The sequence below is a fragment of the Phlebotomus papatasi genome, unplaced genomic scaffold (genome assembly GCF_024763615.1).
Source record: "Phlebotomus papatasi isolate M1 unplaced genomic scaffold, Ppap_2.1 HiC_scaffold_25, whole genome shotgun sequence".
NCBI lineage: Eukaryota > Metazoa > Arthropoda > Insecta > Diptera > Psychodidae > Phlebotomus > Phlebotomus papatasi.
The window spans coordinates 147,693-159,719 of record NW_026604485.1 but is presented as its reverse complement, the minus strand read 5'-3'; the positions used below and the strand labels follow the sequence as shown (position 1 = coordinate 159,719).

General features: G+C 39.8%; 1 protein-coding gene across 1 annotated transcript; it reads right to left on the bottom strand.

Annotated features, from left to right (window-relative positions):
• Positions 1 to 5,426: 5,426 nt before the first annotated feature.
• LOC129809024 (uncharacterized) lies at positions 5,427 to 9,287 on the bottom strand. The gene has a single exon (XM_055858881.1). It carries the CDS (start codon positions 9,285 to 9,287, stop codon positions 5,427 to 5,429), a length of 3,861 nt encoding a protein of 1,286 aa, XP_055714856.1.
• Positions 9,288 to 12,027: the final 2,740 nt, after the last annotated feature.

Sequence of the window (12,027 nt, the reverse complement as noted above, 5' to 3'; positions counted from 1 at the left end):
GAAATGCGTGCAACTCGAGGTCGTTGAAAATTGAAAAGTGCAAATTCGATTGTCAGAAATGCACAAAAATACATGTAAAACTTTAATGCCAAAATGGCTCAGAAACTATTCCGCAATCCGCGAGTAATACTGCGATCTTCAAAAATCCGCGAAAAAATCCACGGTCCGGGAAAATCCACAATAAATTCTGCCGGCTGCGTAAATCCGTCAGAAATTCTTCGGTCCGCAAAAGATTCCGCGATCCGCGAGAAATTTCGCGGTTCGCGAAAATTCGTGAACGATTCCGCGATCCGAGAAAATCCGGGAGCAACACCGCGATCCACGCAAATACACGAAAAATTCCGCGGCCCACTAAAATCCACGAACACACCGCGATCCGCGAAGTTACAAAATAAACCTAAAAGTAGCGAAAAAGCATTTAACATGATTTCGAGATTACAATAGATGCGTTTTTAAAGATTCCCAAGAAGAACATGGTTTTTGGAAAGAATGGAGGAAAAATAAAGGTCATGTTAATTATTTATTAGTTTGACTTTCCCGTACCAAAAAAAAGGCCAAAAAACAAACCTGTTTCCCCCTATCTTTCAAATGTGTCAAATGCACGTGTCATTTTTGAAGAAATAGAAATTTTGGACTATGAAGAAAATAAAAATAGAAATTTTGTCACTTGAAAATTTAATTTTTTTTATCAATTTTTAGAGACAAAGATATGCGTAAAACATGCATGTCTCATTTTTTCTTTCCTTCACAAAATCTCATAATGCATCGCAAGGTTAAAAATCTGCCTTTGGGTTTTCAACCTTTTCAATGAGTTTTTTGTGTGCTCTGGGTCTGGGGAGCGCTTCGGAGAAAAATAGACAGACGATGAGCGTGAACAAAAAACAGTAGAAAAAACGAGACAGCTGATGGCGGGTGATGACTCTTTTCACCACCAGGGGACATCACGGATGCTTTGAGTAGCTCCGCGAGAGCTTGAATCTGGAGCTTTTTTTTCCTTGACGATCCTCTTAAATAAAAAAAAGTCAATAAATATTAGATCCTTTATTTTGTAAATGACAGACTCCTTGATCACCTAAAAATCTTTCTGGGTTATTGCAATCAAAGAATTTATCAAATGCCTGTGTGAAGCTTCAAATCATTAAATAAAAAAAAGTCAATAAATATTAGATCCTTTATTTTGTAAATGACAGACCCCTTGATCACTTAAAAGTCTTTCTGAGTTATTGCAATTAAAGAATTTATCAAGTGCCTGTGTGGAACTTCAAATCATTAAATTATAAAAAGTTGTAGTTAGGTTGTAGGTAAGCTGAAAAGGACCAAGAGAAATAAATTTCTCTAATGATAAAGGGGGTTTCATCTCATGCGACGATGAGAGTGGACCGTTGGGCTGGTGAAGATTGGTGCAGTCACGCGAGGTGCTATATCCATCAGCACCCTATGACCGCACTCTACTCTTCACCCGCCTTGAGCCCGTTAGGGCTGACGCCTGACTTAGGAGCGTCTGTTCTGGAGCAGAAAAAGCCTCACCTGTCGGTTAGAGCTAACTGCCACACTTTATTCACAAATTTTCACTTTTTATATAATTTGCCATGCACTCCCACTTTATGACACATATTAAATTTGGAGCAGTGGCATGACCTAAATTACATTCTTTGTTTTCACCTATATTCTTATGACATATTTTCAATTCTTGCTTACATAATTTAATTTAATTTAGTGCATTTTAACTTCCTAAATCTGTTCAGCTTCCGTGTGCTGAACATCTTGGGCCCGGCCGGCGGTTGACGGTGTTGCTTCTCGCTGACCGGAACCTTTAAGTACTCTCTGGAACTTTTGTTGCAGCTCTGTTGAGGACTCTGCTTCTATCGTATTGTCTTGAGTCGATTTTTGTTTGCATATTGACGTTAGTGTTGGTAACCATCCACTTCGTGTCTTCCAAACGATACAGAGAGCAATTATAGTAAGGATGCTTGAGCCAACACTGAATCCCGGGTGATGGGCTATTCTGGTAAATGTGACCGCTGTAGCTATTGGCGTTGACCTGATGCCTCCATAAAGGGACACAGACTGCGGGATGGGACGGAGATTCCTAATGACCGCAGGCGCTTCCACTCGATGCACACCTTCTAGTTCTTTGGGTGCAACCGCTTTGTGAAAGCTGCTGTCGACGCCTTTAGCAAGCTGCGTGCTACCTGAAAGAGAAGTACCATTAGAATTTATTGTGCAGCCTTGTTTTACCCTTATGATTCCAGAGTTGTTCAAGTGAACGCGTTCCCTATACCCATTGCAGATTATAGCAACTGATGTGGGATGTTCAGTAACGAACAGCCAGGTGTTTTCCATGGCTAGAGTCTTCCAAAGAATTCCATTCACTCGAAACTCAGCGAACTCGCAATGTGGTTTGGCGTTTCGTTCGTAGATTTTGTCAACTATACAGTCGGGGTGTTGATTCATGTCGTACACGAGTCCTGGATTGCATATAAAGTCTCTTTTCTGCGTGCTGATACATTGTTTTTCCAGGTCTTCGATGAAGAAGTAAGTTTGATGGTGATAATTCGTGGCAACGGTTTGAGTGTCGGTCTTTGGAATCATGATTGTCCTGTGCTTTGAAGCTTCTGGCACTGTCGTTACATGTAATATTTCAAAGTCAGCCTTGTCGATTATATCAAGGTATGCGTAAATAATTAGATCATCACTGGTGCTTCTATAGGATGTTCTCTTGGCTATATTTTGTTTTACTTCCAAGTCTGAAGGCAGAGTCCTTGTTAGATTCTTAATGCTTTCTTCTATGATGCCGGGATCAGCTACGTCTATTAGGGTTCCTCTATCTGTTATGCATAGAATAATTCTTCTGTACTTAGAACTGAGCTCTTGGAAATAACTGATTGCTTGTATAGCTGCTTCAATTGCAAATGAATGTGCCTTTTTGGCTTCATTTTGTTGTGCATAGTTGTTTAGTTGTTTTGTGAAGTCCGAGAATTCATTGATTCTGCGTCTGAATTGTTCGAGTTTATTTTCTGTGATTCTGTTCGAGTCGATAATTTGCTGGTTGAGTATCCTAGATTGTTGATTGATGGTGTGTATTAGTTCGTATTCATTGTTCGCTGCAACGTCATCTGGATTGTCATGACCAAAGACTGCACTGAATAGTCTAGTGATGATGTTGCGCCTCTGTCTAATTCTAAATCTGCTAACAATCTCACGATTCATCATCATGACATCATGTTTCAGATGTGTAAGATATTGTGGGAATTCTCCACATTCAAATACTTCAGTGAGCGTTTTTGTCCGAGAACAAGCGTGAATTGTTTGATTGTACACCTGTTCTACATTGTCAGCATCTTCGTTTAATTCAGCCCAGGGTATGCGTGTCTCTATCTTGACCTTGCCCTTCCTTACTCTTGCCACTCCGACCTTCTCGAGATAAATCCCGGGAGTGGTGTTGACAATTGTAAAGTTGCCGCCTGTTATGGGAAGGTTTGATGTTCCGTTGCTTGCGAATGCCATTGTTAGGAACATAAAACAAGTGACAATCATTTGCAGCAATGTAAGGCAAGGCCTTGATCTTTGAGTAATTTTACGCTTGGGTCTTGTTTCAGCTTCTTGTGTGCTGTGTTGAATCTGATAATGTAGTGCTGTCGTTTCCTTTTCTGCTGGATGATCTTTATTTTCATCCTCTAGGAATGGTAGCTTTGCTAGCTTTACTATAGGCCTGTCTAGTATGGTATTTTCCGCCGTTTTTATTTGAACTACTCTGACTAATCCGTCTTGACTTTTATACACTCGGGTGATCCTTGCTAGTGGCCACTGAAGTGGAGGTGTGTTTTGATCTTTTAGTAGCACGACGTCGTTGACGTTGAATTCTGTTTTTGTCTTATTCCATTTGGGTCTCTGTTGAAGATGATTTAGATAGTCTCGTGACCATCTGTCCCACAGGTTTTGTTGCAGTTTGGTGACTAGCTTCCACCTGTTGGAAGGATTTTGATTCGTCTGGTCTGATTCTGGTGGGGCCAGCATAGGTCTTCCGATGAGGAAGTGTCCCGGGGACAGCGCGGCGAGGTCACTTGAATCACTAGACATGGGTGATATCGGCCTGGAGTTCATAGCTGCTTCTACTGTGTGTAGAACTGTGGTGAATTCCTCGTATGTAAGAGCAGTGTCACCAAGGATTCTCTTGAGATGATATTTTGCGGATTTTACCCCTGCTTCCCATATGCCTCCGAAGTGGGGTGCATATGGCGGGGTGAATTTCCATTCAATTTGAAGGTTGGTGGCGTAACGATGTGCCTTTTCTCCTGCGTCTTTGATAGATGCTTGCAGCTCTTTTGTAAGTGTGTTTTTGGCACCCACAAAGTTTCTGCCGTTGTCGCTGTATATTATTGATGGTTTTCCTCTTCTTGCGATGAATCTCTTCAGAGCTGCCAAGAAGGCTTCTGTTGATAAATCGCTCACATATTCGAGATGAGTTGCTTTTGTGGCCAGACAAACGAATAAAGCGATGTATCCTTTGTACGTTTTGATTCCTCTGGTTTTTGAGCATTTTGTAGAGAACGGACCAGCATAGTCAATACCCGTGGTTGTGAATGGTGCGCTTGGTCTTACTCGATGATCGGGGAGGTTTCCCATCAGTTGATTGTGCTGTGTTGCTTTTTGTTTGAAGCAGGCAAGGCATTTGTGAATGATTTTGTTAATGCCACTTTTAGCATTAATAATCCAGTATTCTTGTCTGAGTGTGTTTAACATAAGCTGTGTTCCACCGTGTAATGTAATATCGTGAGTGTACTGGATTATCAATTTTGTGAAATGCGAATTCTTGGGTAGAATAATTTGATGCTTGGCATCATAGTCGAGGTTGGAGTGTTGCAGTTTACCTCCTACTCGTAGTAGTCCGTTTTCTTTGTCGAGGAACGGTGAGAGTGAAAGAATTTTGCTGTTTGACGGAATTGGTTGATTCTTTTGAAGGCAGTTTATTTCCCTTTTGAAGTGTGTTTCTTGGATTCTGTGAATTAATGTTGTTTTTGCTTCTTTGTATTCTTCAGCACTTATTTTGCCGGTTTTCTTCATCGCTTTGTTCTTTAGATTGTTGAAGAAGCGTTTAAGCAGTGCTGTAACTCTGATTAAGTGAGTAAGGGAAGAGAATCTTATAATGTTCTCGTCCTCTGATTGTGGTTCTTCCTTCTTGCGAGCTGTCTCTATAATTAACGCCGTTACTTCTGCGGTTTTGAAGTCATCTAAGGTGAAGATTGTGTTTTGAGCTTGTTTTATTTGCGCCATAAAGGCTTGATAATGTTCATCGACGATTTCTATGGGCCAGTGCTGTTTGTTTTTCTTCAACCATGTGGGACCGTTCCACCATTGTTTGTCGTTAAGCAGTTTTTCAGCTTTTATTCCTCTTGATGCTGCATCAGCTGGATTTTCTGCACTTCTTACGTGATTCCAATTTGCTTGCGGTATGAGATTTGGACCTTTGATACTCTGTTCGCAATGTAGGTTTCCCAGGTGGTTGGTGGTTTGGCGATCCATGCTAGCGTGATTTCTGAGTCACTCCATGCATATACTTCAGGTTTATTGATTTGCAGTGCTTCCAGTGTATTGTGCAGGAGGTTTGCTAGCAAGACTGCTGCATTTAGTTCCAATCTTGGTAATGTTACCTTGTTTTTGAGTGGAGCCACCTTTGTTTTGGCTGCAATAAGATGTATATGAGCGCGTCCTTGTTCATCGACTGATCTTGTGTAGACTACTGCTGCGTATGCTTTTTGTGACGCGTCACAGAATCCATGCAGTTGTGTAGTGTTGTTAGTGTGTATCCATCTGGGTATTCTCACTGAATCCAACTGTCGGAGCTCTATCATGAGTGATGACCATTCTTTTTGTGTGTCTGATGGTGTGGGGTCATCCCAATTTAGCTCCTGATTCCAGAGTTCTTGCATGAGGATCTTTGCTCGAACTGTGATCGGTGCTAGCCAACCGATGGGGTCGAAGATTGATGCAATGCTTGATAAGAGTTGCCTTTTCGTAATTCCATGGTAGTCACGTGGATTGAGACTGAACGTGAATTCGTCTGTTCGTTGATTCCATTCTATTCCCAGTGCTTTGATATGCTCGTCAGTACCAATTTGGATGTTTTCAGGAATTGCTCTTTGATCTGGTTGGAGATGTGCCGTGAGTTCTTCTGTGTTTGATACCCATTTTCTCAGGTTGAAGCCTCCTTTCGCAAGAAGGTTGATCAGGTCTTTTTGCAATTGGCGAGCTTCATTAATAGTTTTAGCACCAGTCATCAGATCATCTACGTAGAAGTCTTCTCGTAGTGTTTTTGAAGCTTTGGGGAAATTGAGTTCTTCCTGATTTGCGAGCTCTTGTAGACATCGTACTGAGAGATAGGTTGCCGGTCCTGTTCCGTAAGTCACTGTGTTGAGGGTGTATTCTTTTACAGGCATGTTCTTGTCCTCTCTCCAGAGGATTCGCTGAAAGTTCCTATCTTCTTCTCGCACTAGTATCTGACGAAACATTTTTTCGATATCTCCCATTATGACAAATTCGTGTTTTCTCCATCTCATGACGATATGAGTCAAGTCTGATTGTAATTTGCTGCCTGTGTGCAACACGTCATTTAAAGAAACACCTGTTGATGTCTTGCAGGAGGCATCGAAAACAACCCTTGTTTTGGTTGTTGTACTGGAGGGTTTAAAAACAGCGTGGTGTGGAAGATAGTATTGGCCTTTGTTGTCATTAGCTTCGGACATATGGCCAAGCTCAATGTATTCCTTCATGAATTTGTGATATTCTTCGTTCAGAATTTCATCTTTTTCCATGCGTCTTTCAACGCTAAAGAATCTGGACATTGCTCTGTCCTTCGAATTTCCTAGCATTGTGGGAGATTTTCTGAATGGTAGTGAAACTGTAAATCTTCCTGACTCATCACGATGAACATGTTGTTTGAATTGTTTTTCGCAATCTTCGTTTGGCGTGATATCTTCTTCCTTGTTTGTTTCCATATCCCAGAAACGTCGGAGGTTATCATCAATTTCTTGCATTGAGATGAGACTGATGATATTGTTTCTTGATGGTGTGCTCGCTGGAGCTTCTCCGAATATGATCCAACCAATGTTTGTTTCCTGTGCAATGATGTCGTCTTTGTCATATTTGTGAATCTCTGCCTTTATGATTCTTGAATAAAGATTTATTCCAAGGATGAGATCTATTGGCCCAGGAATGTTAAATGTTGGATCTGCTAGAATCATATTGTTGTTGATGTGTTTAGTTGCTGTTGCACTAATTGATCTTGATGGCATCATGCCCGTGAGTTTGGGCAGCACTAAGGCTCTCTCATGTAATGCGATATTTGAGGGGAATCGTGGTTTGATCTGTAATTCCACTGAATATTTTGAGATGCCTGCACTGGCTTGGCCAATGCCTTGAATTGGTGCATTGATTTTTTGTCTTGGAAGTGCAAGATTTTGCACTGCTTCTTCTGAAATGAATGTTTCAGCTGAGCCTGTATCAACCAAGGCTCGAAAAATGTCCCATCGTCCATTGTGGGCACGAATTTTTATGAGAGCTGTAGGGAGAATTTTCTGTTTCGGTTTGACATAGAGGGAAATAACATCTTTTTGGTGATTATTATTATCCCCTTGCTCAGGTTCGTTTTCTTGAACATCAGAGTGGTGAGCTGAGGTGCTTGGTTGTGATTCTCCCTGCTCTTTTTTTGCCTTATTGAAATGTAGAAGGGTGTTATGTTTCCCATTGCATTGTTTGCAAGTTTTTGTGCTTGAACAATCCTCATATCTATGGTGAGACGATAAGCAATTGTAACATAATTTGTGCTGCTTAACTTGATCTTTTCTCTGTTGTGGTGTGAGATCTTTAAATTTTTTGCACATGAAAATTTTGTGTGGGGCGTTGCAAATTTCACATGCACTATTAGTGCTGATATGAAAATTTTTCTTATTGTCTTTTGGCTGTGCCCCATTCTGTTGTTGCTTTTTTGGTTTGTTTTCATTATTGCACTTTTGCAATATTCTGTGCCGATTTTTGAGGAATGTTAACACTTCATTGATTGATGGCATACTCATGGGATTTATCAAAGATTGTTCAAAAATGCGTAGAGATTCATTATCCATGTTATGGAGCATATGAGCTGTGAGTAAAATCTCAAGAGTTTGTGCACCCATAGTCTTCAATCCTTTGTAGCATTGAAGTGTTTTGTTGTGTAGATCGATGATTTCTTGAGCTGACCGAAAATTCACCTTCTTTTGATCTAACACAAGTGCTGTGTAGGCTAGAATGATTTGCCGTTGGTCATCATATCTTTGCTTCAAAATATCCAATGCTTCTTGGTAGCTGTCTTCTTGTAGCTTGAGATCTGAAATTAATTCTTTTGGCTCTCCTTCCAAATAATTGTTTAAATATTGTAATTTTTCCACGTTGGAAATGCGTTGATTTTTGTCTATGACGCTTTCAAATAGCTGGATCCAATTTTGCCACTTCTTGAGATCACCGGTGAACTTCTCAATGGATATTGGTGGCAATTTTGGTGCTGTTCCCCTGTAATCCATTCCTTGATATGGATACGGAGTTGGAAAGTATGGGTATCCCTGGAAGTGAGGAAACCCTGTAAAATCCTGCGGTGGATTCTGAGGATTTGGAGGATGCCACTGAGTGTGTTCCTGATTATTGGAACCGTGATTGCGCTGATAATTTGTTTGGTACCTTTGCGATGCGATGTTTGAATGGCTTGTTCCTTCTTGTGAGGTGTCCAGTGGTTGTTTTGGGCTTGTTCCTTGCTTGGAGGTGTCCCTTTGATGATTATTTGCATTATTGAGTGCATTGGATTGTATTGTTGGGTTTTGCACAATTTGTTGTGTGGGAAAAAAAATGGGCATTTGCCACTGACGTTGCTGTGGCTGTTCTGGAATTTGCTTGGTCAGAGTGTTTTTGCCCACGTTTTGTTTTGCTTTTTCTTCTTCCTCTTCGTCGTCATCGTCTTCTTGAGCTTGAGTTAGAAGACGCAAATTTTCGATACTCAGCATTTCACTGATGGAGTTGTGCAATCGTTTGGTTTCTTCAAATATTTTCTCAGTGAAATACGGATCGTCGATTGCAAGAGATGCTTGAAGTGTCGCGTGATTTTCCTTAAATATTTTCCAATATTCTTCGAGCTTCTTTTGCCGTTTCTCAACGTTTTCTTTAGTGCGTCGGGCTTGGGATTCCTTTTTGAAATTAACCCCAAGTTTCTCGATCTTGTCGCACAGATCCCTCTGTTGCTCAATGATTGAGGCAACTTCCATCTTGAGAGAGTGCGATTCGTGAGTGCGATTAAGTTTTCAAGTAAGAGTGACCAGGAAAAGAAAAAAAATGTGTGAAAAATTGAGTGAAAAGGTGTATTTCAAGCAAGGAATTATATAATTTTATGTTTCGATAGGACTTTAAGAGCCCTTTTTAATTTTTTTTCTTGAACGCGGCGCCCTCCCCTTCGTTTCCTTCTCTTCCTCTTTGGGATTTCTTTGGGAGGAAGATTTGTGAAGTTTCTGTTATGGATTGATTCTGCCAGCCGCTGTTTGTACTGTGCGATTGTGATGGGTCTTGGCCTCGGTATTGGCTCTTTTGCCGTCGGTTTTGAAGCTGGAGCCGTTTCTTGTGGTGGATGTACCGGGTTGTTATCCCAAGAGCTGGAGTGAGTACACAGCTGGTAGAATGTCAAGGGGGGCTCTGTAGGGGGGTTCTTTAGAGCCTCGGGGAGGGATGATTCCTCTCTCTCCGGCGGCGCCGTACGATAGTTCCTTCCCACTGAAGAGGGAAAAAATTTAAATTGCTTGAAAAGTTTGAAAGTGAAATTTTATCTGATAGGGTTTACGCACTGTCAAGATCGGTGCAAGATTTGAAGCCGAAATAAATTGCGTGGTGGTAAAGATGTGAAGATGTTGTGACGAAATTTGAAGATATTGGAAGAAGTGTAATGAAGAATGCGGATGTTGAGATTGCGTTGAACAGAGCGGTATGACTGTACTAAGCTGGATGCTGGTGTCCGAGAAGGACCAACTTGTAGATAGGTTGTAGGTAAGCTGAAAAGGACCAAGAGAAATAAATTTCTCTAATGATAAGGGGGGTTTCATCTCATACGACGATGAGAGTGGACCGTTGGGCTGGTGAAGATTGGTGCAGTCACGCGAGGTGCTATATCCATCAGCACCCTATGACCGCACTCTACTCTTCACCCGCCTTGAGCCCGTTAGGGCTGACGCCTGACTTAGGAGCGTCTGTTCTGGAGCAGAAAAAGCCTCACCTGTCGGTTAGAGCTAACTGCCACACTTTATTCACAAATTTTCACTTTTTATATAATTTGCCATGCACTCCCACTTTATGACACATATTAAATTTGGAGCAGTGGCATGACCTAAATTACATTCTTTGTTTTCACCTATATTCTTATGACATATTTTCAATTCTTGCTTACATAATTTAATTTAATTTAGTGCATTTTAACTTCCTAAATCTGTTCAGCTTCCGTGTGCTGAACAAAAGTCATTAAATATTAGATCCTTTATTTTGTAAATGACAGACCCCTTGATCACTTAAAAGTCTTTCTGGGTTATTGCAATTAAAGAATTTATCAAATGCCTGTGTGAAACTCCAAACCATTAAATAAAAAAAAGTCAATAAATATTAGGTCCTTTATTTTGTAAATGACAGACCCCTTGATCACTTAAAAGTCTTTCTGGGTTATTGCAATCAAAGAATTTATCAAATGCCTGTGTGAAACTCCAAACCATTAAATAAAAAAAGTCAATAAATATTAGATCCTTTATTTTGTAAATGACAGACTCCTTGATCACTTAAAAGTCTTTCTGGGTTATTGCAATCAAAGAATTTATCAAATGCCTGTGTGAAACTCCAAACCATTAAATAAAAAAAAGTCAATAAATATTAGATCCTTTATTTTGTAAATGACAGACTCCTTGATCACTTAAAAGTCTTTCTGGGTTATTGCAATCAAAGAATTTATCAAATGCCTGTGTGAAACTTCAAATCATTAAATAAAAAAAGTCAATAAATATTAGATCCTTTATTTTGTAAATGACAGACCCCTTGATCACTTAAAAGTCTTTTTGAGTTATTGCAATTAAAGAATTTATCAAGTGCCTGTGTGAAACTTCAAATCATTAAATTATAAAAAGTCATTAAATATTAGATCCTTTATTTTGTAAATGACAGACCCCTTGATCACTTAAAAGTCTTTCTGGGTTATTGCAATTAAAGAATTTATCAAATGCCTGTGTGAAACTCCAAACCATTAAATAAAAAAAAGTCAATAAATATTAGATCCTTTATTTTGTAAATGACAGACCCCTTGATCACTTAAAAGTCTTTCTGGGTTATTGCAATCAAAGAATTTATCAAATGCCTGTGTGAAACTCCAAACCATTAAATAAAAAAAGTCAATAAATATTAGATCCTTTATTTTGTAAATGACAGACCCCTTGATCACTGATTGATTGCATCGGGATGCCCTGGGTACCTGGCCTCTCTCTTGACTCCTGGCGGGTCGGCTAGAGTCGGTGGACTGATTGTCCCTAAGCCACACCATGAGTCCTTCAGACGAACTCTATTTGTCAAAGGGGTTTTTATGTATAATTCTCTCGCCCCTCAGAAGCGTAGATCGCCTGACACTATTAGGGAGCACTTCCAGAATGGACCTTGCTAATTTCTCTTTTCATTTTATAAATTCTTGATTTGTTTTATAAGCTATATTTTATTTTACTTTGCTTCATTTTCCTTTTTTTTAAACTATTTTTTTTATTTTTTCTTTTATGCCACAAATTTGTAAGAGGGAACTACCCTAAGTTTTGTGAGTCAATAAATTGAAATTGAAATTGAAAAGTCTTTCTGGGTTATTGCAATCAAAGAATTTATCAAATGCCTGTGCGAAACTCCAAATCATTAAATAAAAAAAGTCAATAAATATTAGATCCTTTATTTTGTAAATGACAGACCCCTTGATCACTTAAAAGTCTTTCTGGGTTATTGCAA

Coding starts and splice junctions, on each gene's coding strand:
- LOC129809024 (XM_055858881.1), bottom strand. CDS start 9,287: ATGGAAGTTGCCTCAATCATTGAGCAACAGAGGGATCTGTGCGACAAG.